The sequence below is a fragment of the Stenella coeruleoalba genome (assembly GCF_951394435.1).
Source record: "Stenella coeruleoalba genome assembly, chromosome: 2".
Classification (NCBI taxonomy): domain Eukaryota; kingdom Metazoa; phylum Chordata; class Mammalia; order Artiodactyla; family Delphinidae; genus Stenella; species Stenella coeruleoalba.
In genome coordinates, this window is record NC_137147.1 from 141024347 (window position 1) to 141050649 (window position 26303).

Here is a 26303-nt window from a genome sequence, read left to right on the forward strand (position 1 = left end):
GAAATGTTACTGAGGTTGGATAGGCCTCAAATGAGAAAATCTATTAACTTGCTATCTTCCAAATTTGAGATGACTATGCATTTTGCCTACTTTGAGTGAAAATCCTTATATAGTGAAACTTTTATAGATTCCTGTTTAAAATCTGGTATTATCTATACTTGTTTCTTATCCACTTTCGTTGTCTATTTATTCTCCTTAGTGTTTATTTTTATATGGGTATGACCTTGTAAAAATGATTAGTAGTTAATAAGTAGCTTCAACTGCTAGTGTGCCATTGAATGCCCTGTTTTTACTAAATTGGGTGGAGTTTTAAGATGTAAATATGTAATAAATGCTAATGTTCTTTTTTTTTTTTTTAAATAATAAGCTCACAAACTATCCCTAGAGGCTTTATAAAAGTTTCTCATTGCTATTTAGTTCTACACTTTACACTTTTGGTAAAATGTTCACAGTTGTTATGTGTTTACATGTCTTTTGAGGAGTCACTTTAATACTTAAAGGGTCACGTGAAAAGCTGATGCATTGCCTGGCCTGCATAGGTGCTGGGGTAGTTCACATGCTCCTTGGTACCTTACTGACTAGTTAGTTGGAGAGAAACTTGCAAAGTATAATGGGGAACACAGAGCACGTAGGGAGGATTCGGTGGAGATGCCAAGGATTGGGAAGAACATGTACAATAACATAGAAATGAAAATCTAGGAAATGAGAGCTTTGGGAATGGTGAATGTGAGGCTGAAGTGTTAGGGCCACGTGGTGGGAGGACCTAACTGGAGTTTTTCCTGCCTGAGTTTATCAACTTGGTGGAAGGGTAGTTGCAGATAGAAAGTACCACGTTGAGAATCAAGTTTAGAGGTTGGTCTGGTTCTCGGCAGGAGATTCCCATGGGGGAGAGGGAAAGGCAAAGCTAGTTTTTACAAACTAGGACATGGGAAGGTTGCTTTTTTGGGGGAAGACTGGCAGAGTGATGGTGCTAAGTAACAAGTCTCCAGCAAGGGCAAGTCCAATGCAACTCATCATCCAAGGAGAGGGTGGGAATGGAGGTTTGAGAGAACAGACCTTACCCTGTGCAGCCCACCCGGCTCCCTAAGCCCTATCCCCAATTGGTGCTGGGGACAGCAGGGGTGACTGAGTCAAATACAAAATAGGGAGTTTTAAAGTGGATACGTGGACAGGACGGAGCTTATTGTCTGAAGGTGACTGAAAAGTTAATCTGGCAGATGTCAGAGGGGCCTATGACCCAAATGTAGCAATTACTGGAAAAATTAATACTATAAAAGAATGGATTTGAGACAAGCTAACCAAAAGTCAATTCTGGGTTTATTAGCAAGACCAGCAACATGATTTGCAGAGCCAGGATTCAGTATCTACTTATCTCTGAAAAACCACTTTCCTTAGTGACCTAACTGTACTTTATTTCATGCAACTTAAATTAATGATAAGAAAACATTTCACAAATATCTGAAATATCTACCCAATCCCACTCAGGGATTGGGTGACATGGGGTGATGCAGAAAATTACATCTTAATGTTTAAAAGAAGGTAAAACATTCACGTAAGACAAAGGTCTTTTAATGAAGTAAGAAGAGTTTCATATTCCATAACTGTTGGAAACATCCAGGAGAGCCAGGTCTCTTATTTCCTCTAGAAGTGTGTACAGGCTTCTTCCCTTTGTCTGGCAATATTTTTGATAATCTTTCTCGATGACATTTACTTTGACTTCTTGAGCAAGCTGAGCTTCCTCCATTGATCTAGTTACTTCTTTCACTAAATCACTCTTTAGCAAGAGGGAACTCTGCTGAAAAAGTTCTGTATCTGGCATCATGTATGGTTTGTTGCTTATTATTTCAAGCCTTATTGTATCAGAATGGCAACGTGAGGCCTGTACAGATATTCTCACCTGTCATAGAGGAGAAAATGCATATTACTAAATCACAGTCTTTGTTCTTTGCAGTGAAAGCAATACTTAACATAAATACAGACTTACTGTTACGTGGTCAAACAAATGGAACGTAACAGATTCCCCTCCTGTCGTGGTAGAGGTGATTTTGTTTTGAAATCGTTGAAGGGATCCTGGTTTCCATTCAGAATGGCCATCTGGGTTGCATGAGATCACCAAACCATCTTTATTTTTTAGATAAGCAGCACCTTTAATCCCAAACCTGAATCATTGTCAGAATAAAAGTCCAGAGATAATATATTCTTAGTATGCAGATTTTGTATACTTATCTAGAATGCTAGTTTTTCTTACAGATTAAAAACAACTTTTCCAAAAAAAAAAAGAACTTTTCATCTGATTTACCTCCAAATATCTATTTCACTGAGCAGATGGAAACAAAATGTTTTACTAAATAACAAAGTAAAACTCTAAGACTGATACAGATGTACTAGATTCTAATATCCATTTCTACTTACATAATGAATTATGTATTGTACATATGATAACTACAAAACAGTTGCTAAAATAAATGCTTTAATAAATTACATCTAATGTACCATTTATATACCATGTCTATACTTTAAGGTTAACCATGATTTCTTAATAACTATTGTGTTAGAAATAACATACCTTGGTATAAACACAAGCACACCGTTTGTCCTAATTGAATAAATAACCCCATCAGCTATGCAACGCTCCTCAGTTTCTGGGTCTTTGTCTTTAAAATACATGCACTGGAAGAGCTCTGTAGACTGCTTCTGAGAATGCTGTGCTGCCTGTAAGAAGCACAACCCCAAAGCATGATGATGGACTTCCCTGACATCCCCAGAAGAAACATGGGATTCATATTCCCACAGAAACAATGACTTTTAAAAAAGGCTAGGTTCTAGAAAACTATTAATACAAACATTCTTCTCTATTATGAATTAAGTCAAATTTGAGGGACCTTTATCATTCCCTCAAAAATGTCTTAGAAAATTCTTTTAAGAAAACAACTTGTTATTTAAAAACTGTCTATAGTTCATACAGGAAGAGGAAAAGTATCCAGGTCTATGTCTTACCTTTATTTTCAAGTCTGTCCTACCAAAATCCTGCTGGTAGAAGTGCAAATTAGAACTACCATTCTGAAGGGCAATTTAGTAATAGGTATGAAAGTTTTATTTGTGCAGCCCCTTTGACTCAGCAATTCATTATTACCAGGAATTTATCCAGGCAAAATGTGAGAAGTCTGTAAAAGTGTATACACAAGGATGGTTGTAAACTAGATTGCCTGAACAGTGCTGCCTAACAGAACTTTCTACAATGATGGAAACGTTCTGTATCTGTGTTGTCCCATAGGTAGCCACAAGCCACACATGTCTGTTGGGCACGTGAAATGTGGCTAGTGTGACTGAGGAACTGAATTTTTAATTTAAACCAACATGACTAGTGGCTATAATGTTGCACAGTATCAAACTAGAACCCTGGATACAGAAAATAATGTTAAACATTTAGGCAGCTTCCAATCTTATGTATCACCAAATGGTCTAGTTCTAAGCTGTACAACATTATGGCCACTAGCAACAATATAAAATAGAATACAAAGCAGTTTCTAAAATAATGATGTAACTATATTGACATGGTGTGCTATCAATAACATGTTAAGTGAAAAAAGGCAGATTACAAACAGCAGGTATGATTGGATAATTTTATAAATAAAAAGAATTGTCTAGAATTGTTATTATCTTTGGGTAGTAAGATAATAATAATCTTTCACATTTCTACATTTTGGGAAAAACATCTAACCCGTGGTAAATCTCATAAATCCACATTAAGTCACTTCAGAACATTTGTAAATGTATTGAGAGCTACTCAACAAACTTTATGATTTTTCATATTATTTCGTTGGTTGGAATAATTCTAGAGTTTAATTTGCTAGAATATACGGTACTTCATTCCACTATACAATAAAGCTTTTCTGTTAGCAAAAGAGATGATGGGTAAGAGAATTAAAAATTCCCTCTTACTCGGTTTCTGTTGTTGATATGTCTGCATAATTCCTCCAGATCTTTGTTGCTGAACAAATTTTCCTTAATTTCCATTTTCTTATCTTTTGAAATGGCTGCCATTAACAGTCGGTGTACTATAATATCTGAGTATCTTCTTATCGGAGAGGTAAAGTGAGTATATTTATCTAATGCTAGACCTTCAAAAATAAACCAAAAAATCAAAATAAACAAAAAGATATACTTTTTAAACAACTTGCTCAAGGTTATGGGTACACAGAATAAAATTTTATCATTCACCATAGTGATGGAACTCTTCCTCGGCACATGATCCAGTGGAGAAATACAGTGCGTTAGACATGGCTTGTGTAGCCATTGATCGAAGCAACCAGTTGACAATGGGATCGTTGGGATCATTTGCATTATCCAGAGAATCAGCCAGTGCTTTATTGGACCTGACAAAAAAATGTAAAAACTTTTATTTAGTCCCCAGCAATAATTTACAAGTCAACACTCTGAGGGGAACCCTTCACTCATCATCTGAATACGTTCATCTGCCAGTAGTTAAATTTATTTTGGACACATTTCAGAAGCAACTTTTTTCAACTATAGAAATCTAGTTTGTGGGGCTTCCCTGCTGGTGCAGTGGTTAAGAATCTGCCTGCCAATGCAGGAGACACGGGTTCGAGCCCTGGTTGGGGAGGATCCCACATGCCACGGAACAACTAAGCCTGTGTGCCACAGATATTGAGCCTGTGCTCTAGAGTCCACAGGCCACAACTACTGAGCCCGTATGCCACAACTACTGAAGCCTGCAGCCCGTGCTCCACAAGAGAAGCCACCGCAATGAGAAGCCTGCGCACTGCAACGAAGAGTAGCCCCTGCTCGCCACAACCAGAGAAAAGCCCGTGCAGCAACGAAGACCCAACACAGCCAAAAAAAAAGAAAACTAGTTTGCTTTTGAGGTTTAAACAAAGAGTGTCAGAATTCAAGTACATTTCTTTTTTTGGTGCCATGCTGCGTGGCTTGCAGGATCTTGGTTCCCCGACCTGGGATCGAACCTCCGCCATGGCAGTGAAAGCGCCAGGTCCTAACCACTGGACCACCAGGGAATTCCTTCAAATACGTTTCTTAAGTACTGAAGAGTAATGTGCTGAACTTATGAGATGAAGTTATACTCAGCACATAGTGGGTGGCCAGGTACTTGCTGAATTAAATTCCTAACACCCTTAACCTTAAACATCCTGTACAGGTCAAAGAATGGATTTTTTCTTTTTTTAAATCAAGAATTATTGAGCCAGGGGCTCCCCTGGTGGTCCAGTGGTTAAGACTCCACACTTTGATCCCTGGTCGGGGAACTAAGATCCTGCATGCCAGGCAGCACAGCCAAAAAAAAAAAAAAAAAAATTATTGAGCCAGAGAGAGTTAAAAAACAAAACAGAACTAAACCTGAGGTACACAAGTAGAAGAAACCCAGAAAAAGAAAACCTTTTTCTTTTTTTAAAGAGGGCGAGAGGAAGCATTCTATTTACTTTTAAGTAATTTTTTAAAACCCAGGAAATATAGACTTATATTAACAATTTAATAATATAGTATATAATTCAGTTTTGTACCATAGCCTGCCAAGAGAAATGGGGAAGGAGAACGGCGGATGATAAAAGGAGAAGCAATGTGACAGAGTGGGCACTAATGTGAGCTTTCAAGTCTGACAGACATGGATTCCAATCCTGGCTCTGCCCTAACCAGCTGCTAAATTATCAGCAAATTAACCTCTCCAGACTTAATTTCCCTATCTGTAAAAGATGAATGAATGATCCAAGCTAACACCTGAAAGCCCTTAGCATGTGCGTCTGGCACGCACTCAGAGCTCAACCACGGACTAAACCAGTTAAGAGACACTATCTCCTAAAGAGAGAGGCAAAAAATCCATTTTCATAAATGAATAAAAGATATATTAGTTAGCACCTGTTACAACAAAATATTGAAAAAAGAATCCCCTTTATACATCATTTTTAACAGGGAAAATATTTTATCCTGGAGGTGGGGAGTAAAAACGTCTCATTCTACGGAGGGATGGTATAAATTTACCATCGGTGTGGTGTCTTACGATATTGCCACAGAGATAGGCTGCATTTTTAAAGTTTTGAAATAGAGGATTAAGTCTTTGCATTTGCTTAAGGGGCAGATGAAATTAAATCAAGGATAACAGGTTCCTTACTTTTATATTACAAACTGTAGTGGGTCAAAATTACGCCTAAATAAACTTGTTTTAATTTGAAGTCTCTAGGGAATTCCCTGGCAGTCCAGTGGTTAGGACTCCGAGCTTCCACTGCAGGGGGGGCATGGGTTCTACCCCTGGTTGGGGAACAAAGATCCCACAAGCCACGTGGTGTGGCAAAAAAAAAAAAAAAAAAAAAAAAATTGAAGCCTCTCTACCTACATTATAGTAAGTGAAGAAAGCCAAGAAGTTTTCTATTTTTGGTCAAAGATGTGGCTGTCACATTTTAAGAACTACTGTAAGATCAAAAAGTGCACAGCATCCCCTTCCAGTTCCCTGCCCCCTCAAAAGAGGAATTACCGTGTATCTATGAAGAAGCCCTTTGCTTTAGCACACTCTCGGAGTTCAGAAAAAAACTCCTGGTGTGGAGGAGGGTGCCGGCGCAGCAAGGCCTGGCGAGGGAAGCTCTCGTAGATCTTCTTGGCTACCCAGTGGTTGGCCAGGATCATGCATTCAGCCACCGTCTCATGGACTTCCAGGGGCTGCTTGGGGATGAGGTCGTGAATGTTCTTCTTCTCATCGAGCTGGATGCGAACCTCTACCCCTTCCAGCCCCAGGGCTCCGCATCGGTCTCGTTTGGCTCGGATGTGGCGGGCTATGTCCGTCAACTTTCCGATTGCCCACAGTAACTCCTCTAGCTTGGCTTGTCGGCTCTTCTCATCCATGTCCCTGAATTCTGGAATATCATCAACAATGTCGATGTTTCCGTCCAGTAATTCTTGGGCTGCTTCATAAAATAGTTTGTATGCTGATCGAATAATGGTTCTGCCATACCATACTTTCTTAATGTCATAGGAGGTTTTATCCAATTCCCACATGATGCTTACAGCATACCTACAAAACCAGTCACACTCACATCATTATTTAATTCTTCCATTTTTGAAATAAACAGAACTAGACCCTAAATGTAATTTAAAAAAATGACATTGCTACAGGGCTCTGGTCTGATGTTTCAATCCAACACTCCACTGCTGAATCAAAAGGTACTTAAAATTAAAACAAGGTTAGATTAGGTTCTGGGGAGCTCTGAGCAAATCTGAAATAAGTTCACGTGGAATGTTACAAACCTGACTTTATGGTTCTTCATTTTCCTTAGAACAGCATAGCACTGATAGAGTTAAGTCTACTGGGCTCGCTAGCAAAGAAGAGCAAAGCCTTTCGAATGCTACAGGATGACAGTGAACTAGGATATCAGCCTTGATGGTAGGTTCATTAGTAAAAAGTTCACTTAGTAAAGAATCACTTTACCACCAAATCACGCTAATATTTGCAACTCACATAAAAAACACTGGGCTAACTTCTTAATGTATAAAGAGCTCTTAGATATCAATTATTAATAGATCAAGAAAGCAAAAGAAAAAGGGGCAAGAAACATGAAATAGTTCACAGAAAAGGATATACAAATGACTGTTAGGCATACAAAAAATGTTTGACTTTACTCATAGTAGAAAACTGCAAATCAAAACCACTCTAAGATACCATTTTTATTTTTCAAATTGGCAAAGGCACAAAAAACCACAACATTTGTGCTGGCAAGGCTGTGGGGAAACTAGCATTCTCATACATTGACGGAGAGAATATAATTGGTATAACCTCTGTGGAAGGCGATTTGGTTATTATCTATTTAAACACAAATGCATATACCCGTTGACACAGAAATTCCACTTCTAGGACTTTATCTTCCAGAGATACTGTACTTTTAAAAATGTGAAATGAGTTATATTCCAAGTAATTCAGTACAGTTTTGTTTATAATAGCAAAAGTTTGGAAACAATCTATATTTCCACAGATAACTTATTAATATGGAATGATTTCCATATTAATGATCTCCAAGATACATTGTTAATTTAAAAAAAAAGCAAGGTCTGAACAGTGTGTGTATATATATATACACACACACACACACACACACACACACACACACATACACATACATACATATGGTCACCATTTGTATAACAAAGAAAGACCACATGTCCATAGGTATGCATGTGTGTGTGTGTTTATTTTTGAAATAATAGAAAATAGATATTGGTCTTTGTCCCTAGCTCTTGACACAGTGCTTCTGAAACCCTTGTAATTTCCTGGGAGGTAGGAGTGTCTTTTGTTCTAAGGAGGAGACTCTGGGTGGGCTCCTGGATGAGGGCTGGTCACTGGAAAGACCAAAGCCATGATTAGAAGCTTTCAGCCCTGCCCCTCATTCTCCTGAGAAGGGAGAAGGGCTGAAAATGGAGTTACTGATCGATCGTGCCAACGTGATGAAGCCTCCATAAAATCCCCAAAGCGTGAGGTTCGGAGAGCTTCTGGATTGGTGAACACATGGAGGTGCTGGGGAGAGTGGCATCCTTGGGCCTGGAAGCTCTGTGTCCTTCCCACATACCTTGCTCTACACCTCTCTTCCATCTGGATGTTCATCTGTATCCTTTATCATATACTTTTATAATAAACCAGTAAATGTAGGTAAACTGTTTTCCTGAGTTCTGAGAGCTGCTCTAGCAAATTAATTGAACTTGAGGAGGGGGTCTGGGAACCTCTGATTTATAGTCGGTTGGTCAGAAGTACAGGTAAGAATGTGGACTTGCAACTGGCATCTGAAGTCTAAAGAGGGGGTCATGGGAACCTCTAATCTACAGCTGGTCGTTCAGAAGCATGCTGACAATCTGGGCTTGTGATGGTGTCTGAAGTTGAGGGGTGGGGACAGTCCTGTGGGACTGAGTCCTTTACCCTGTGGAACTTGATGCCGTCCTGGGCAGACAGTATCAGAACTGAATTAAATTGTAAGACACCCAGCTGGGGTTGCAGAGAACTGCTTGGTGTAGAGAAACACCTCTACACGTTTGGTGACCAGAAGTGTCAGATGTGACGTGTTCCCTGTAAAGGCAAAGGAGACTCACAGGAAAGAAAGACGTAGCGGGGAAGAGCTGGATTTTTCCCTACATAGGAAGGTGGAAAACTGAGGGTTTTTTTTGTTACAGTATTATGTCTAGGAAAATACAGAAGAAATCGGTAACTGAGGGAAAGTGGCAGGTGGGAGCCTTTCACTAAACATCTTTTCGAACGTATGAATTTTGGGCTACATGGTTTTATTATCTATTCAAAGACAGACATAAACTTTACAACAAAAAAACAAAAAACTCCCTAAGATCATGATCCTCATTGCAAAACAGCCTCAACCAGGGAACACATATGTACAAAGGTATATACATTTGTTCCTAGACTTTGACTTTAAAAAGCCAGCAAGATGGAGAAGCAGCCTCACAGCTGGACAGAAAGAAGAGAGAAAGAGGAGCGGAAGGGAAGGGAAGGTGAGAGAAACAAATCTGCCCCCAAATAAATGGTGCAGCAGGGTGTAGAGGATGTAGGGGGAAAGCAGGGGTGGGGAGGCGGGCAGGAGAGTATATCAGAAAGAAGACGAGGAAGAGGCCACAAGCGAGAGTCACTAGTCACCACAGAAGGGGCAAGACAAGCTCTGATGATAAAAGTAATGAACAAACTCACCTGTCAACGCCTCCCAGGAGGGAGCACACATCAGCGCTGAGGATGGAGGGCAGCATGTCATAGCGACGGTCCGCTAAGTAATAAGTGGTGGCCCTGTGAATGACACACATGCAGGCACATGACCTTCAGCAGCAAGAAGCAGGACTGCTGACGGTACGGGCTGCAGTGAGGAAAATGGCCGAAAGTTCAGCACAAACTGCCCAAGGCTGTTGCTTTTTCATCAAGTGCAGCAGACTGGGTAATACAGCTATTCCCATGTTCCCACTTTTCTAAGTGATACCGCTTTGGGCTGAATATTCTTCCACTGATATAAAAGAGAAAGAAAAAGTGGTACGAATCTTAGTTGTACAAGAAAAATTAGAGTGTAATGATCCAGTATTTATATAAAATAGGATATTACTACAAGAAAAATGTAACCCATTTCAATTCAGAAGGAAACAACACATGAAAAGATTCTGTTAAAAAAGGAAAGGTAAATTGATCAAGGAACTACTTTTCTAAAGGAAAAGGGGAAGTGGACCTCAATTTTTTTTTTTTTCCTGGAAGAGATCTTCAGAATTGTTCCCAACTGTGAAATCTTTGTTTTAAAAATCTGAAACTAGCAGTTACAAAATACATTACAGTCACACATAATCGCAGTGCTGATTTCAAACAGCGTTACCTTGTTCTAGCTTCAATATCAATATAAGAATGCGATGTCACAAAGTGCGTCACGTCTGCGATGTGGACCCCGAGCTCTAGGTTGCCGTTATCCAAGGCTCTGACTGAGAGGGTGTCGTCCACATCTTCACAACCTCTGGGGTCAATGCTGAATACCAGATGGGTTTTCCTAAGGTCTTTACGTTCTCGTTCCTCTTCGGAACTCACCTTCCAGGGATTTTCGGCTGTGTTTACTGGCATCTCACACATCTGTACAAGGAGAGTCCCCAGATTCAGCAATTCATGCATCAGAAATTTCCTATAAAAATCCACTCTCTAACATTCTCAATGTGACCTCATGGAAACCCCATTCATTACCCATTACCTTATGCAATTAACCTATGTTTGCTTTTTTTGAGCAATAATTATTTATTAGGTGCCTCCAATGTGTCAGGAGCTGTGCTAGGCTCTGGAAATATGGGAGTCAATAGGAAAGACACAATCCCCATGCCCCTGAAGGCGCTACAGTCGGACAGGAAATGTCCCAGGGTGTTTACAGCCTCTTCAGTCGTGGAGGCTGGAGAATGAATGGGTGGCTTATAAAGAGTACAATATCCACCCCATTTTCAAATGATCCATTTGAGCTTTTAATTCAAGTCAAGCCCGGATAAAAACCAACATGTCCCACATATTAAAAGCATATTCCTTTTTGAAGCAGGATCAATCTCGAGCATTTTCTCTGCATTATTACCTGTTCAAGCCATCAATTTGCAGTTAAGTAGGCTAAAAGGGAAGAATTCTAGTCCTGTGAAGTCTAATCCACGCTTTATTTTGCTCTAACATTTTCACTAAGCTGTCAAAACAAGTCAACAAATAATTTCCAGATACTAACGGTAAACATAAAAACTTAAGAATGTAAAATATTCTAAAGTATTTTACTATCAAAAATTATAATGAAAATAAGAATACCCATATGCTCTTTTTTTTAAACATCTTTATTGGAGTATAATTGCTTTGCAATGGTGTGTTAGTTTCTGCTTTATAACAAAGTGAATCAGTTATACACATACACATGTTCCCATCTCTCTTCCCTCTTGCGTCTCCCTCCCTCCCACCCTCCCTATTCCACCCCTCCAGGTGGTCACAAAGCACCGAGCTGATCTCCCTGTGCTATGCGGCTGCTTCCCACTAGCTATTTTACATTTGGTAGTGTATATATGTCCATGCCACTCTCTCACTTCGTTCTAGCTTACCCTTCCCCCTTCCGGTGTCCTCAAGTCCATTCTCTATGTCTGCATCTTTATTCCTGTCCTGCCCCTAGGTTCTTCAGAACCATTTTTTTTTTTTTTTTTTTTTTTAGATTACACATATATGTGTTAGCATACGGTATTTGTTTTTCTCTTTCTGACTTACTTCACTCTGCATAACATACTCTAGGTCCATCCACCTCACTACAAATAACTCAATTTCGTTTCTTTTATGGCTGAGTAATATCCATTGTAGATATGTGCCACATCTTCTTTATCCATTCATCTGTCAATGGACACTTAGGTTGCTTCCCTGTCCTGGCTATTGTACATAGAGCTGCAATGAACATTGTGGTACATGACTCTTTCTTTTTTTTTTTTTTGCGGTACGCGGGCCTCTCACTGTTGTGGCCTCTCCCGTTGCGAAGCACAGGCTCCGGACGCGCAGGCTCAGCGGCCATGGCTCATAGGCCCAGCCGCTCCGCGGCATGTGGGATCCTCCCAGACCGGGGCACGAACCCGCATGCCCTGCACCGGCAGGCGGACTCTCAACCACTGCGCCACCAGGGAAGCCCCTATTTTTAGTTTTTTGAGGAACCTCCATACCGTTCTCCATAGTGGCTGTATCAATTTACATTCCCACCAACAGTGCAAGAGGGTTCCCTTTTCTCCACACCCTCTCCAGCATTTATTGTTTGTAGAGTTTTTGATGATGGCCATTCTGACTGGTGTGAGGTGATACCTCATTGTAGTTTTGATTTGCATTTCTCTAATGACTAGTGATGTTGAGCATACTTTCATGTGTTTGTTGGCAATCTGTATATCTTTGGAGAACTGTCTACGTCTTCTGCCCATTTTTGGATTGGGTTGTTTTTTTGATATTGAGCTGCATGAGCTGCTTGTATATTTTGGAGATGAATCCTTTGTCAGTTGCTTCATTTGCTACCCATACGCTCTTTTATTTAAAAAATAAATTTACCTTATTTATTTATTTATTTATTTTTGGCTGCATTGGGTCTTCGTTGCTGTGCATGGGCTTTCTCTAGTTGCAGTGAGTGGGGGCTACTCTTCGTTGCGGTGTGCATGTTTCTCATTGCAGTGGCTTCTCTTGCTGCGGAGCACGGGCTCCAGGCTCACGGGCTTCAGTAGTTGTGGCACACTGGCTCAGTAGTTGTGGCTCACGGGCTCTAGAGCGCAGGCTCAGTAATTGCAGTGCACGGGCTTAGTTGCTCCGTGCCATGTGGGATCTTCCCGGACCAGGGTTCGAACCCTTGTCCCCTGCATTGGCAGGCGAATTCTTAACCACTGCGCCACCAGGGAAGTCCTTGCTACCCATATGCTCTTGATGGCAGTGCAAACTGGCCCAATTTTTCTGAAGAACAATCTGCCAATTCATAGCAAAAGCTATTTAGATTTTTTATGCCCTTTGACTTGGTGATCTCACTTTAAAGATTACATTCCAGAAGAAAATGATCAAAAAAGAAAAGTAATATTTATGAAATGTTTGAAGTGGCACCTTTTATAATACTGAAAAATGCAAGAGCCCAAACGCTCAGCAATTGAGGAATGCTTAAGCAAACTAGAGTACATCACTAGAGAGTAATTGCCACCACTATTAAAAATAAGTAGGCTATGTCAATACAGAGAAATGATTCTTAAGTGAAAGAAGCAGAAAATAGACTGTGCACACTGTGAGTATAGCTATGCAAGAATAATAAACAAGATTTACAAGGATTTTAAAAGATCATAAAGTGATGAAAATAGCTGACGTTTTATGTTCACGGAATTTTTGTTTTCTGTAAAGATTACAAAAACAGTTTCATAATGAGCATGATTTTTTGACCCATGGGTCAGAGATGTATGGAACCCAAGAAGCTGCTCCCTGCAGCTTTCTGCAGGCCTCTGGTTGAATGATTATGACAGGGACCAGAGCCCAGTTGGGTCTGTAACCAGGTACCCGTGTAGTACCACGGGGGATGGACGTATACTGACTGTAAGACACTGACATACCATTTGTAAGCACAGTAGGAAAACGTAAAAATTTGAGAGCTGTGAGGCTGCAGGAAACTAACTCTGCACTGGAAGCTGACTTCAATCTGGCTCAAACACAGAATAAAGAAGAGTGAGATTTTTCCATTATCTGTGGTTTTAGACAGTGGGTTGTTACATAGTACAAAGATTTTTCTTAATGACAAAACGGACAACAACAGAAGCAAAAAAAAAAAAGAAAAGTAGAAAAAGTCTTTTATCAGAACAAAGGACTGGCGGAAGTCTGACCTGAGCTTCTGAGAAGGGGACAACTGAAATGCTGTTCTCCACCAAGATGGTTGCAATTTCCCCTTCCAGGTCTCCGATTCTTCCTAAAACACGCACAAAATGTCCACTTGGATACATGGATGTCGACTCCCAGGAATCAATGCGCACAACCACCCGGAAGTCCTGAACAAAGAAGGGGAAACATGAGCCCAGCGCCAGGAGTCGAATGGGTCAATTAGCAGCACCAAACAAACGAGCGATAAACAGCATCAAGCTCCAAAGAGAGTGGCCAATTTGCAAATAGCGGTTTTTCTTTCTTTTCTATTCTTTTTTTTTTTTTTTTTTTTTTTTTTTGCGGTACGCGGGCCTCTCACTGTTGTGGCCTCTGCCGTTGCGGAGCGCAGGCTCAGCGGCCATGGCTCACGGGCCCAGCCGCTCCGCGGCATGTGGGATCTTCCCGGACCGGGACACAAACCCGTGTCCCCTGCATCGGCAGGCGGACTCTTAACCACTGCGCCACCAGGGAAGCCCCTTTTCTATTCTTTTATTGGGTTCTTCCTGTTTTACTAAATTGCCAGATGGTAGGTAAATGATTAGTGCAATGCTTTGAAGGGAGGCATTACCTCTCCGCACCAAATAAGTGGGAGGGAGAGTGTAGCCTGAGACAGAAAGCCAACTGTGACACATTCGAGTTAACATTTGTGACACAAGGGAAAAACCCAATTATGCATAGTCCAAATTAAATTTCAAAACAAAAAATCTCAATGTTTTTGTGTGGGGGAGTTACTTTCTAATTTCTTTAAAGTTACTTTCTAATTTCTTAAGACATCTTTTGGTGGAGAAGAAGGTTATCCGTATGAACTGAACCCCAATGCTCCCGGATTCCGGCAAACCATAGACATGGAAAGCAGTTGTTACAACTGGCCTCAGAGAGCCTGGGTGAGGCTTTGGGGATGGAAAGGTACACAACGACCAGATTACTGGCTGGGGACATCCTGCTTCAGTGTCTCACTTACAAACTGCAAAACATCGGGCAAATCAAATTGGGCGATGCCTACACCCTTCGCCACAGTAAAGGTTAATTTCTAACTTTCTTGTTTATGTCTTCTCTCCAGGGCTCTTATTCCTTTAAGGATAATCGATTCTGTGAAGTACCACTATATCATCCCTACAGGGCAGAGCCATCGTATTTCTATATCGCTTGCTGAAAGAAAGCTTGTTAGTGTTGGCAAAGTGTATCTATTGAAAAGTTTCTGTGTTGGATGGCTGGATAATGGATGTTCTCTCTAGCTGTCCTACACAGCTCTTTCTAGGACGGTTTCTCTCTGGCCTTCATTTTTTAACCAAGGACTACTTAACAGATGGTTCTATATATTTAGAAGTTTTAGAAAACAGGATCTCAGAACACCAGATGCCATCACTAATTTATCCCTTCCTATGCAAAGGAGTTAACAGTTCCTGGTACCGCTCAAAAGCTGGCAAAGACAAGAGGCAAAGAGTAAAGGTACCTGGAGGGCTTCTGCTTGCTGAGTGCTAATTCGGATTTTGGGAATTCTGTAATCCCAAGGTGTAACTAGGATTTTCCGAGCATTTTTGCCCTGCGATTGGACCTCTTCTTTGGATGGAAATGTCACCACATAATCCCGCCAGTTCTTCTGAAGGATACCCACCACTCTGCCTTTGGGAAAACAAAACAAAATAAAGCCTTAACTGGTAAGATGTCACCTATCTGGACTCTGACCAGTTCAGCAGTGAGGAAGAAAACAGGAAATGCAACATCCCATTTTTTTTAAGCACATCCACACAAGTTGAGAGATGCTTAAACATTTGCCTTCCTTCTATTTTATTATTAAATGGATCATTTTTTTAAGATAGATAATTTTTTAAATTAACATTGTCAGTGTGCCCCTTCTTTTGTGGGGCCTGGTGTGACATTTATTTATTTTTAAAATAAATTTATTTATTTTTGGCTGCGTTTGTTGCTGCATGCGGGCTTTCTCTAGTTGCAGCCAGCGGGGGCTACTCTTCATTGTGGTGCACAGGCTTCTCACTGCAGTGGCTTCTCTTGTTGCAGAGCACAGGCTCTAGGCACGTGGGCTTCAGTAGTTGTGGCACTCAGGCTCGGTAGTTGTGGCTTGCGGTCTCTAGAGTGCAGGCTCAGTAGTTGTGGCGCACAGGCTTAGATGCTTCATGGCATATGGTATCTTCCTGGACCAGGGCTCGAACCTGTGTCCCCTGCACTGGCAGGCGGATTCTTAACCACTGTGCCACCAGGGAAGCCCCCCTAAGAGGGTTTTTATTTTAAGATGAGACATACTATATAGCATATTTGGGTGCTGATGAGAATAAAATAAACCAGAGAGGGGAAACTGACAATGTAGGAAAAGAGATGATATCATATATTAATAATTGCAATATTTCTGGACTAAAGAGAGGAAAAATAAACATTCCACATGGACGACCAGGCAACTTTACAGCTGGCTCACCTGTGGGCATGGGCTCACTCGGGGACTCGCCGTCATTCTCACCCAGGGCGGTGGTTCTTCCTTTCCATTCATTTTTAGGGAGCAGTTCGACAACTACCACGTCCCCGTGAATAGAGCGGTTTCGAGCCTTCGTCCCGTGGATTAGGATGTCACTGACTAGACCTGTTTTGGGGGGCAGTACAGAGAAACCCCATAACGTCAAGGGGGAGGCCACACCAGTGAGGTCTTTCAAACATAATACGTTCGAGATCTAATCAGCATTCCTGCAAATAAAAGCTCCCTCCTTTCAAAGGTGAAGTTAAACCGAAGTCAAACTTTTGTTCCGCCGGTTAGGAAGGAAGAAACACTGCTGCTATGCCATGCTGTATAATGCACTTTCATAAGGCCACTCTCAACCATCTTTTAAGGTAGGTTCCCTGCATGAGGCAATGTAAGCCCACACTGGGACTCTCTCCCATAACCTCAGGGGCCATTGCGGCCAGGGAGCGGTCAGTGGGCTGCTGAACTATGGACACTGCAGAACTGACAGGGAGAAGTCTGATGAGCAGAAGCCCGGGGTAAGCCACTGCTTCTCATTCGCCTCAACCTCGCCAGGTGCCCCTGACTATCTATCAGGGTTACTTTCACCCTGTCATTGCAGAACTAACAATACACTCTATTATGATAAAACTTATTTACACATTTTTTTCATTGATGTTACTTTTTATACAATTCCAATGAGGCAATACGGCTCAGTGAGGCAGTACAGGGCAAAATCTTAAAGTCACAGCCTGCCTGCCTCAGCCTCAGGTGTAGCCCCGCCGCGTACCAGGTGAGTGATCCTCGTAAAGTCACTTTGCTTCTCTGTATTTTAGTTTCTTCACGTGTAAAAGGTGGTAAACAATAATAATACCTACTTGAAGTGCTTACAACAGTATCTGATGTATAATAAGCACTCAGTAAAATATTAGCTATTACCATGTTTTAGAGTTATTACCATAAAATCAGGAATTATAGACAAAAAGCTGGGGAGGAAAAAAAACCAACCCACGATCCCACACAGCCAGTGTAGGTAGGGATATTTGACATGGCACACGTGATGTGACAATTTCAACTTTGCTTTCTTCAATGTGTAATATCAGAATAAAAAAGTGGTACGGAAATTTATGTAAGGTTTACACTGAACCTGAATCTTTACTGCTGGCTCCTTGAAGTCGAACAAAAGCTTCTATTTGTGCTCTGTGTTTGTTGACGTTCAGAGTTCCCTAAAATCAAAATAAAAATCATTTAATGTGAAAAATTTCTGCTTGCTTTACCCTCAAAAAAGTACAGTTAAAAATTTTAATGAAAATATCCCCATTATATTCTTATAAGGTTTGTGATCCCTTTCTTTAGGAATAATAATAATTCATTACCAAAGTTTATTTTCTCCAGAGAATGTACCATGATTTTTTTTTTTTTTTTTTTGCTGTACGTGGGCCTCTCACTGTCGTGGCCTCTCCCGTTGCGGAGCACAGGCTCCGGACGCGCAGGCCCAGCGGCCATGGCTCATGGGCCCAGCCGCTCCGCAGCATGTGGGACCTTCCCGGACCGGGGCACGAACCCGAGTCCCCTGCATCGGCAGGCGGACTCCCAACCACTGCGCCACCAGGGAAGCCCCTGTACCATGATTTTGACATACTCTTAGCTATACCAAGTGCTTCAAGTGCCAGGATTTATCTTACCTAAGTGATGAGCGGTCTTTAAAAAATCTTCTACCTCAAAATATCCTCCCAGGAATGCTGTAAACTTCATTACCAGTTGGAAGCATTAGCCTCTCCATAGATATACTCATTAAAACACCCACATTTTAGGGAAGGAGTTTACAGTGGTAGGCTCAACCTTCAGACTGCATAAAAATCGTCTGAGTTGCTCGTTAGAAAATGTAAAATTCGTGGTAGAACAGTTCTGTATCTTGATTGTGGTGGTGAATACACAAATCTATGCATGTGATAAAACTGTTATGTGCACACAGACACACACACACGAGTGCATATAAAGCTGTTGAAATCTGAACAGCAATTTTATTTGATTCCTTCTCAAGACCCTGACAGCACGTGGGTCCTGGGTTTTGAGGGATCACAAAGGGGACCTTGAAAGAGGCAGGAAAATGGCAAAGGCCTGAAGAAGCCAAATTTCAACAACTTTAAAATTTTGCCAAACCTCCAGACCTTGATTCAAAAATATATTCTTTCCCAGTGACAGGAGGCATTTAAACGTACTGTGTAATGCTCGGTATGTAACCTAATTAAGAACACTAGAGGGACTTCCCTGGTGGCGCAGTGGTTAAGAATCCGCCTGCCAATGCAGGGCACATGGGTTTGAGCCCTGGTCCAGTAAGATTCCACATGCCGCGGAGCAACTAAGCCTGTGTGCCACAGCTACTGAGCTTACGCTCTAGAGCCCATGAGCCACAACTACTGAGCCCGCGTGCCACAACTACTGAAGCCCATGTGCCTAGAGCTTGTGCTCTGCAACAAGAGAAGCCACCGCAGTGAGAAGCCCGCGCACGGCAATGAAGAGTAGCCCCCTACTCACCACAACTAGAGATAACCCACACACAGCAACAAAGACCCAACACAGCCAAAAATAAAATTAATTAATTTTTTTAAAAAAAAGAAAGAACAGTAGAGAGTACGTCCAAACCGGAGGGCACTGTCTACAGAGGAGACTCCCACATCACCTTGAACATCGACAGCCCTGGCCTACTGAGGCCCGTCTCATTGACAGCCTTTGAAATCAGAGGCCTGTGACAGGAGGCAAGTAAAGAGAAGGAAACACACTGGCTGATCCTGGCGCCGATTCCCCATTACCACCCTCACCTGGATGTAGCGCCCAGACTTAATGCCGGCTTCTAACACTTCCAGGGGTAGATGTTCTGGGTACTCCTTCCCGTGGCTCTCCTGACTCTCATTCTCTCTTTCTCGTCGAGACTGAAGGATAGACTCACAAAGCTCGTGGGTGGCCTTTAAATCAGGCCAAAAATTGTCCAGGTAATTCTGCATTTAATAAAGGCACAAGAGAAACATGGTCAGAAGATAATGATTCTTTGTTATAGCAGCATTACAAAAAGTCCTGAACAGGAACTGCTGGCATGCAGTTTTGAAGAAGTATTACATGAGCATTACCCTCCCAAGCCTCCTGCTACCAGTTCATTTCTACCATCTCACTAATCCCTGCACCCTTGCCAAAGGAACCCAGGGAGGCCATTCCTACTGTGGAACGCTTCTACCTCCCTGATTACTCTGCACCTTCAAATCTCCCTCTCCACACACACGCGTGTACGTGCACACGGCCGGGATGCCTGTCTTTACACGTATCTCACTGCTGCAGATAACGGCCCACAGTGAATGGAGAGGAAAAGCTCCTACGTGTGCACTGTCTCTTTTTTTTTCACCCTGAAATATCTGAAAATTATAAGAAGCCTAAACAAGCAGGCAAAAAGTGGCAAGGAGTAAAGTGTAATAAGGAAGTGTCTCCCCTACCCAACCCCCTGGCAATCTTGGAGGGGCAGAGAAGGGGAAAGATGTTTCTGTTCTTTGGTGTTAGGCTATCCAGCCTCATAAACTCCCCAAGGACTGCGTCTTCTTTTGTGACTATACAGATGTAGTCACACTTTTCATGTGGGGACACCTGATGCTCTGTCAATGTGACAACCCAGTACGAAACATAATTCTGAAACAAGTGTCATGGTCCCCTCCAAGGAGAACATTATTGAATATTATTGCACTTCTTGGTGTAACTTTCAGAGAGGCCCTAGACAAGACACCAAGGCGACCACCCACAGGGGGCTGGTGTGGTGAGGCTGACCGTGCTCCATCTACTTCCTGTGTCCAGAATACATGCCCTCGCGTGGTGCACCCTCACTAAATAAAATCAAACTTACGCATGATTTTAACTCTACTTTAAGCCTAAATTACAGGCTGGCACATTCTCTTTTCTCAAACTAAAATGAAGTTAATTATCTTTACTGTCAACTCCAGCACTTCTCCCACTAATTTCAGGGTCTTGTTCAAACTGCTTCCTTTCTTTCTCTAGTCCTTCCAGAAGTTCTGTCTGTGCTAACATCACTGCAATTCTATGGTCACTAATCACTCATCAACACCAAATGTTTGCCACTACGAACCAACTCTTCAAGAGGGATTTATTGTCCTCACTCTTCCCCATCTACCTTCAAGTCTCCACAGAAAATTCTGGACTTCCTGCTCATCTGAACTTCACAGCATCTCTTTTTTTCTGCTGTCATACACCTCTATGAAGCCCTCGGTCACACAGTTTGCTTAGGAAATGCTCTACAAAATCAAACTGTACGGTGCTGCCAGACTACAGAGAAAAGTAATTTTCATACAAAGTAGAAAAATATAATCTTAGTCAACTGTCCTCTGCAGGAACAAGACATGATGTATTGCGACAGAAAAAATAAGTGACACTGCCATTAATATCCAGCGCCCCTGGAATTCTCTGGCATGCCAGACACTTTTTTATAGCAGGGCAAGAAAATTCTATTGGCAAATCTTTAGCAATGCATGCACATGGGAACCCTCATAGGCTCTACAATTCAAAATCCAACTAGACTTTCTGTAAACTGACAGGGGTAATGGAGGGCCTTCGTCTAGTTTCTGAATCAAAAAACAATATCAACCACTGGAACCTGACTGACCAACTGGGCAGGCAGAAGAGACCAGTAATGTATTTTTTGTTTTTTTGTTTTGAGATCAGTAATCTATTTAGAGATTAACAGGCATCCTACTCTCTGAAAAGGTACCTAAGAAATAGGAGAGCTGTGTCCTTAAGACAGCTCAGAAAACTGTCACCGATAATGCTGCCTCTATCTGTTACATGTACCCCAAGCTGGTCCAACAGCTTTCACATAAGTAGTATCACATATCACCCCTTCCTTTATCCCTACTGACCTCCACCCATGGTCACAAGTAGAGAAGAGTGAGGAACAGTAGACAAATAAGACTGGCCTTTAACACTATGTTTTGGGAGAGGGTGTGGAGAAAAGGGAACACTCTTGCACTGCTGGTGGGAATGTAAATTGATACAGCCACTATGGAGAACAGTGTGGAGGTTCCTTAAAAACTAAAAATAGAACTACCAAACGACACAGCAATCCCACTACTGGGCATATACCCTGAGAAAACCATAATTCAAAAAGACACATGCACCCCAATGTTCACTGCAGCACTATTTACAATAGCCAGGTCATGGAAGCAACCTAAGTGTCCATCAACAGATGAATGCATAAAGAAGATGTGCCACATATATATAATGGAATATTACTCAGCCATAAAAAGGAACGAAATTGAGTTATTTGTAGTGAGGTGGATGGACCTCGAGTCTGTCATACAGAGTGAAGTCAGAAAGAGAAAAACAAATACCGTATGCTAACACATATATATGGAATCTAAAAAAAAAATGGTTCTGATGAACCTAGGGGCAGGACAGGAATAAAGACCCAGACGTAGAGAATGGACTTGAGGACACGGGGAGGCGTAAGGGTAAGCTGGGACGAAGTGAGAGAGTGGCATGGACATATATACACTACCAAATGTAAAATAGATAGCTAGTGGGAAGCAGCCGCATAGCACAGGGAGATCAGCTTGGTGCTTTGTGACCACCTAGAGGGGTGGGAGGGAGACCCAAGAGAGAGGAGATATGGGAATATATGTATACGTATAGCTGATTCACTTTGTTATAAAGCAGAAACTAACACACCATTGTAGAGCAATTATACTCCAATAAAGATGTTAAAAAACAAAACCTATGTCTTGTGCGTATTCAGAAAGACAGTCTGGGAGGCAGCATGGTGGTTCAGAGTGCTGGAGTCAGACTGCCTGGGCTCTAACACACTTCCAGCACTTTCTCCCTGTGACTCTGGGCAAGTTGCTTAGCTTTTCTGTGCTTTAGCTTCCTCACCAATAAAATGGGGATTACAACACCTGCCTAATAGTGTTGTTGCAAGAATTAAATGAAATAATACGCTCAGAACAGTGCCTGGCATAGATCAACGTTGGGTATTATTCTTAGGTGGAACCATGTAGAATAGCCATTTTGTAAGTCAAAAACAACAGAATATTGGCAGTTTTATCAGATTCAACCTATCATCATCATCATTACTACTAGTATTATTATTATAACTATAAACATGAATTTACTATGAACTGGAGTTTATTGGGCTGCAGTCTTGGATACTGGAGGCCTTACAGTCACAGGGAGTTTGCCCAAATTTGGCAAACTCAAGATTAATTAGTTGGAGAGTGATGAAGACATGGAACTTCTTAAAGTCTTCCTTCATTCTTTTTTTTATTTATTTTAAATTTAAATTTTAAACTATTATTTTTTTTTCAGTTTTCACGTTTTATTTTTATTTTTTACATCTTTATTGGAGTATACTTGCTTTACAATGGTGTGTTAGTTTCTGCTCTATAACAAAGTGAATCAGTTATACATATACATATGTTCCTATATCTCTTCCTTCTCACGTCTTCCTCCCTCCCACCCTCCCTATCCCATCCCTCTAGGTGGTCAAAAAGCACTGAGCTGATCTCCCTGTGCTGTGCGGCTGCTTCCCACTAGCTATCTATTTTACGTTTGGTAGTGTATATATGTCCATGCCACTCTCTCGCTTTGTCACAGTTTACCCTTCCCCCTCCCCATATCGTCAAGTCCATTCTCTAGTAGGTCTGTGTCTTTATTCCTTTCCTTCATTCTTTATTTTCCCTTTTCTGTACTGCCAAAGCCATCTAGAGCCTCACGGGCACTACTATGGAAATGAACACACGCAGACACACACACTCATGCACACACACATACTTATATAGACACACCAGCTGGAAATACCTTGAAGGAAATCACAAACACTCCTTCCGTTTCACTTCCATACTGCTGAATTGCCTCTTCATCTTCTGTCACCATAACGATTGGCATCCTGTCTTGGCAGTGGTGATAGTACCAAGTGGCTGCATTGTAGATGCTCCTAGAAAGCAAGAGGCACGTGAGCCCTCCCGAGGCAGACAAACCCAAGCTCTTGTTCAGAACTTCACACCTGGCTTTTAATCTTTTATCCTTTGGTTTATATAGACACAGTCATTCGTTCATTCATTCAACAAATACTTCCTGAGCACCCATTATAAACATGCCCTGGGTTGGGTACGCTGGGGGATACAAAGATGAATCAGAAAATGCTTGACATCTCTTCTTCTCTAAGACATCCAACCACCACAGAAACCGCTTTCATTTCTTGATATGGCCTAGCAACCGTGAGGCTCTGCCACCTTTTAACACATTTTAACTGGGGGGAGGGGCCACACAGCACCACAAGGATGATAAGCTAAATTGAGAGAGGCTTAAAAGATGAAGAAACAAGTCTTTGGCTAAGAGAAAAACTAGGCTGCAAGTAGCTGAAGATCATAATCCAATGAAGACAAAATCCAATGTGGCACCACCAATATGAAATGTCTGAAAATCTTCCTGAAAAGAAGCTGAATTGGAAAATGGAGTCTAGGTCTGGGGACATGTATTCAAAAAAGGATCATGTGTCCAGTGAAGTGGATCAACTCAGAGAGTCAATTTCTGTAGGCATCTGTTTCCCTTTCTGCAAATTAAGATGCTATGTAAGGTTCCTTTAGTTCTAGAATTTAAAAAAAGATTCACTGAGTACTGACTGTGTGCAAGACTGTGTAGTTAGTAAGTGTGAGTACTCACATATGACCCAATCTAGGGAAAGATTTGCTTTCCCTTGCTGGTGGGAACTTGGGTTCTATTAAGGACTCAGTATATATCAGTGCTTATTTTGCTTTAGAGAATTTAAATATTTAATGGCTATACAGATAAAGAATTATAAGGAAGAAGATGATGTAAATGTTTTGTACGGATAAGCTATTTTAAAGCTTAAGGTCTCTTCTGCCTTCTACAGAAGACTGAAGCAGAGGCTATGGGTGCACCTGTACCCTAAGCCCACCTCTGACTTTAGCTGCATCTGGGTGGCACTTCCATCCCTCATCAATGGCCCACTGACTGGAGTTAACACCCCCGGGGAATGGCCCTCAGCTAAAGGGGTAAATAACTAAATGCCCTCGCCTCCACCCTTGGAGCTGACTTCTGAGGCACACTCTACATGGCTTCTACCTGGCTCCCAGAGGACTGAGCCTCAGTTTCCCTCAGCAGTAATACATCCTTTACTGCTTTCCCTCCTTCTCTGGGTCACTCTCCCCACTCCTGCTTCTGGGAATTGCTTCTCACATAAACAACTCACCTCCAAAATCCTTGCTTCAGGTTCTGCTTTTAGGTGGATCTCAATTAGGACACCGCACTTCCTAAAACAGCTTTACTAGAATTAACCTACCCATTTCAGTTTAATAAGACTGGCTGGGATATTAAAGCAACCTATACCAGAAAAAGTGAGATGACTTTAGCTTAAAAGTAGGACGTGTCCCTGCCGCTCTCTCTTTCTCTCTCACATACACACACACACACACACACGCGCGTGCACGCACGCACGCACTCACACAGCATTAAAGCTATGTATGACTTTTGGATCACTGGAATGAATGATCCTACTAGCCTTTAGAGGTCTGGGGCAAACTTACTCTGGGCACCTATAGCTCCTTAATTACAATTTCTAAAATATATGTAGTCAAATGACATATCTAGAATATTGACACATTAAGCATTTCAGTATTAATCACGGTTCCAGAAAAATTGTTGGTTTGTTCCACCATACTATTTAGATCAACTCCCAAATAACCAATGCTAAAGAAATTAAAGAAGACGAGCGTGTGAAAACCCAGCTATTCAGGGCCATACCTGCTCTGCCACTTCTCCATGGACTCCCCTCTTTCCCGAGGGAGATAGCAGGACTGCTGGAATTCATTAGCGAAGAGAACACAATCATGACGCGCATCCTTCAGGAGATTTCGCAATTTGTTATACTGTCTGTGACACAGAGGAGAAAAGTAAATCTAATCTAGCAGGTACTCATCTCCTGCCACCTCTTGCTAAGGTTCAGAAAAGATGAGGTATTTTAGAGCGAAAGATTGATTGTTTAAAACCTGAGAAACACTTATTTACGTTGGCCTAAATGTGTGCTGCGCTCTCGGGCTGCTGTTTCTCCATTTTGCCTGCTAGAATGTGCTGGAGCAGGGCCTCATTAATTAGTTTGTGGATCAGTTAAACTCCTCTACTCCCCTCTCCCTTTCTGGCTATTTATTATGTAATTATACAACCCTGCCCCACACAGCCCCTTCATCAAAGGCTCACAAAGGACAATGAGGCAAGCAGAGTTTAGTGCTTTATTTTTTTTTTATTTTTTTGCGGTACCCGGGCCTCTCACTGTTATGACCTCTCCTGTTGCGGAGCACAGGCTCCGGACGCGCAGGCCCAGCGGCCATGGCTCACGGGCCCAACCGCTCCGCGGCATGTGGGATCTTCCCGGACCGGGGCACGAACCCGTGTCCCCTGCACCGGCAGGCGGACTCTCAACCACTGTGCCACCAGGGAAGCCCTAGTGCTTTATTTTTGTAACTCACTTTGTTCTGTAAATGGTATTAGACATTAATGTTTTACTTTCTGCTGGCAGCCCTAGGAAAGAACATGTAAGTTTGGGAATTTATCTGTGAACTTTATTGATGCAGCCGCATGGTTTACATGAATGAAGGCTAGCTTCATCTATCAGACAACTAACAGAAAGTTATAAGGTTTTTCCCCATCAGGAGACTTTTTTTTTTATGTTTTAAAATAATTATATTTAACACACAGTGTGAACAGGTAGCTCTATCAAACTAGGACATACAATTTTTCTAATCCCTTGTACAATGGAAGAGAGATGTTCAATTTTTTTTTAACATCTTTAATGGAGTATAATTGCTTTTCAATGGTGTGTTAGTTTCTGCTTGATAACAAAGTGAATCAGCTATATATATATCCCCATATCTCCTCCCCCTTGTGTCTCCTTCC

The 26303-nt window shown here is 41.7% G+C and overlaps 1 protein-coding gene across 4 annotated transcripts in view; it reads right to left on the reverse strand.

Moving 5' to 3' along the window:
- Nucleotides 1–3: 3 nt before the first annotated feature.
- Nucleotides 4–26303, reverse strand: part of DIS3L (DIS3 like exosome 3'-5' exoribonuclease) — a 36098-nt gene continuing 9798 nt past the window's right edge. For all 4 annotated transcript variants that reach the window (XM_079907591.1, XM_079907594.1, XM_079907592.1 and 1 more), the window contains 15 exons: nt 25155–25283; nt 23190–23325; nt 19166–19342; nt 17491–17569; nt 16326–16487; nt 15348–15517; nt 13861–14022; nt 10359–10606; nt 9698–9790; nt 6500–7033; nt 4222–4376; nt 3943–4121; nt 2567–2712; nt 1985–2159; nt 4–1897 (listed from right to left, as the gene is read on the reverse strand). In XM_079907591.1, coding sequence (XP_079763717.1) covers nt 1589–1897; nt 1985–2159; nt 2567–2712; nt 3943–4121; nt 4222–4376; nt 6500–7033; nt 9698–9790; nt 10359–10606; nt 13861–14022; nt 15348–15517; nt 16326–16487; nt 17491–17569; nt 19166–19342; nt 23190–23325; nt 25155–25283 — 2854 coding nt within the window. In that variant the 3' untranslated portion in view covers nt 4–1588. The remainder of the gene's footprint in view (nt 1898–1984; nt 2160–2566; nt 2713–3942; nt 4122–4221; nt 4377–6499; nt 7034–9697; nt 9791–10358; nt 10607–13860; nt 14023–15347; nt 15518–16325; nt 16488–17490; nt 17570–19165; nt 19343–23189; nt 23326–25154; nt 25284–26303) is intronic.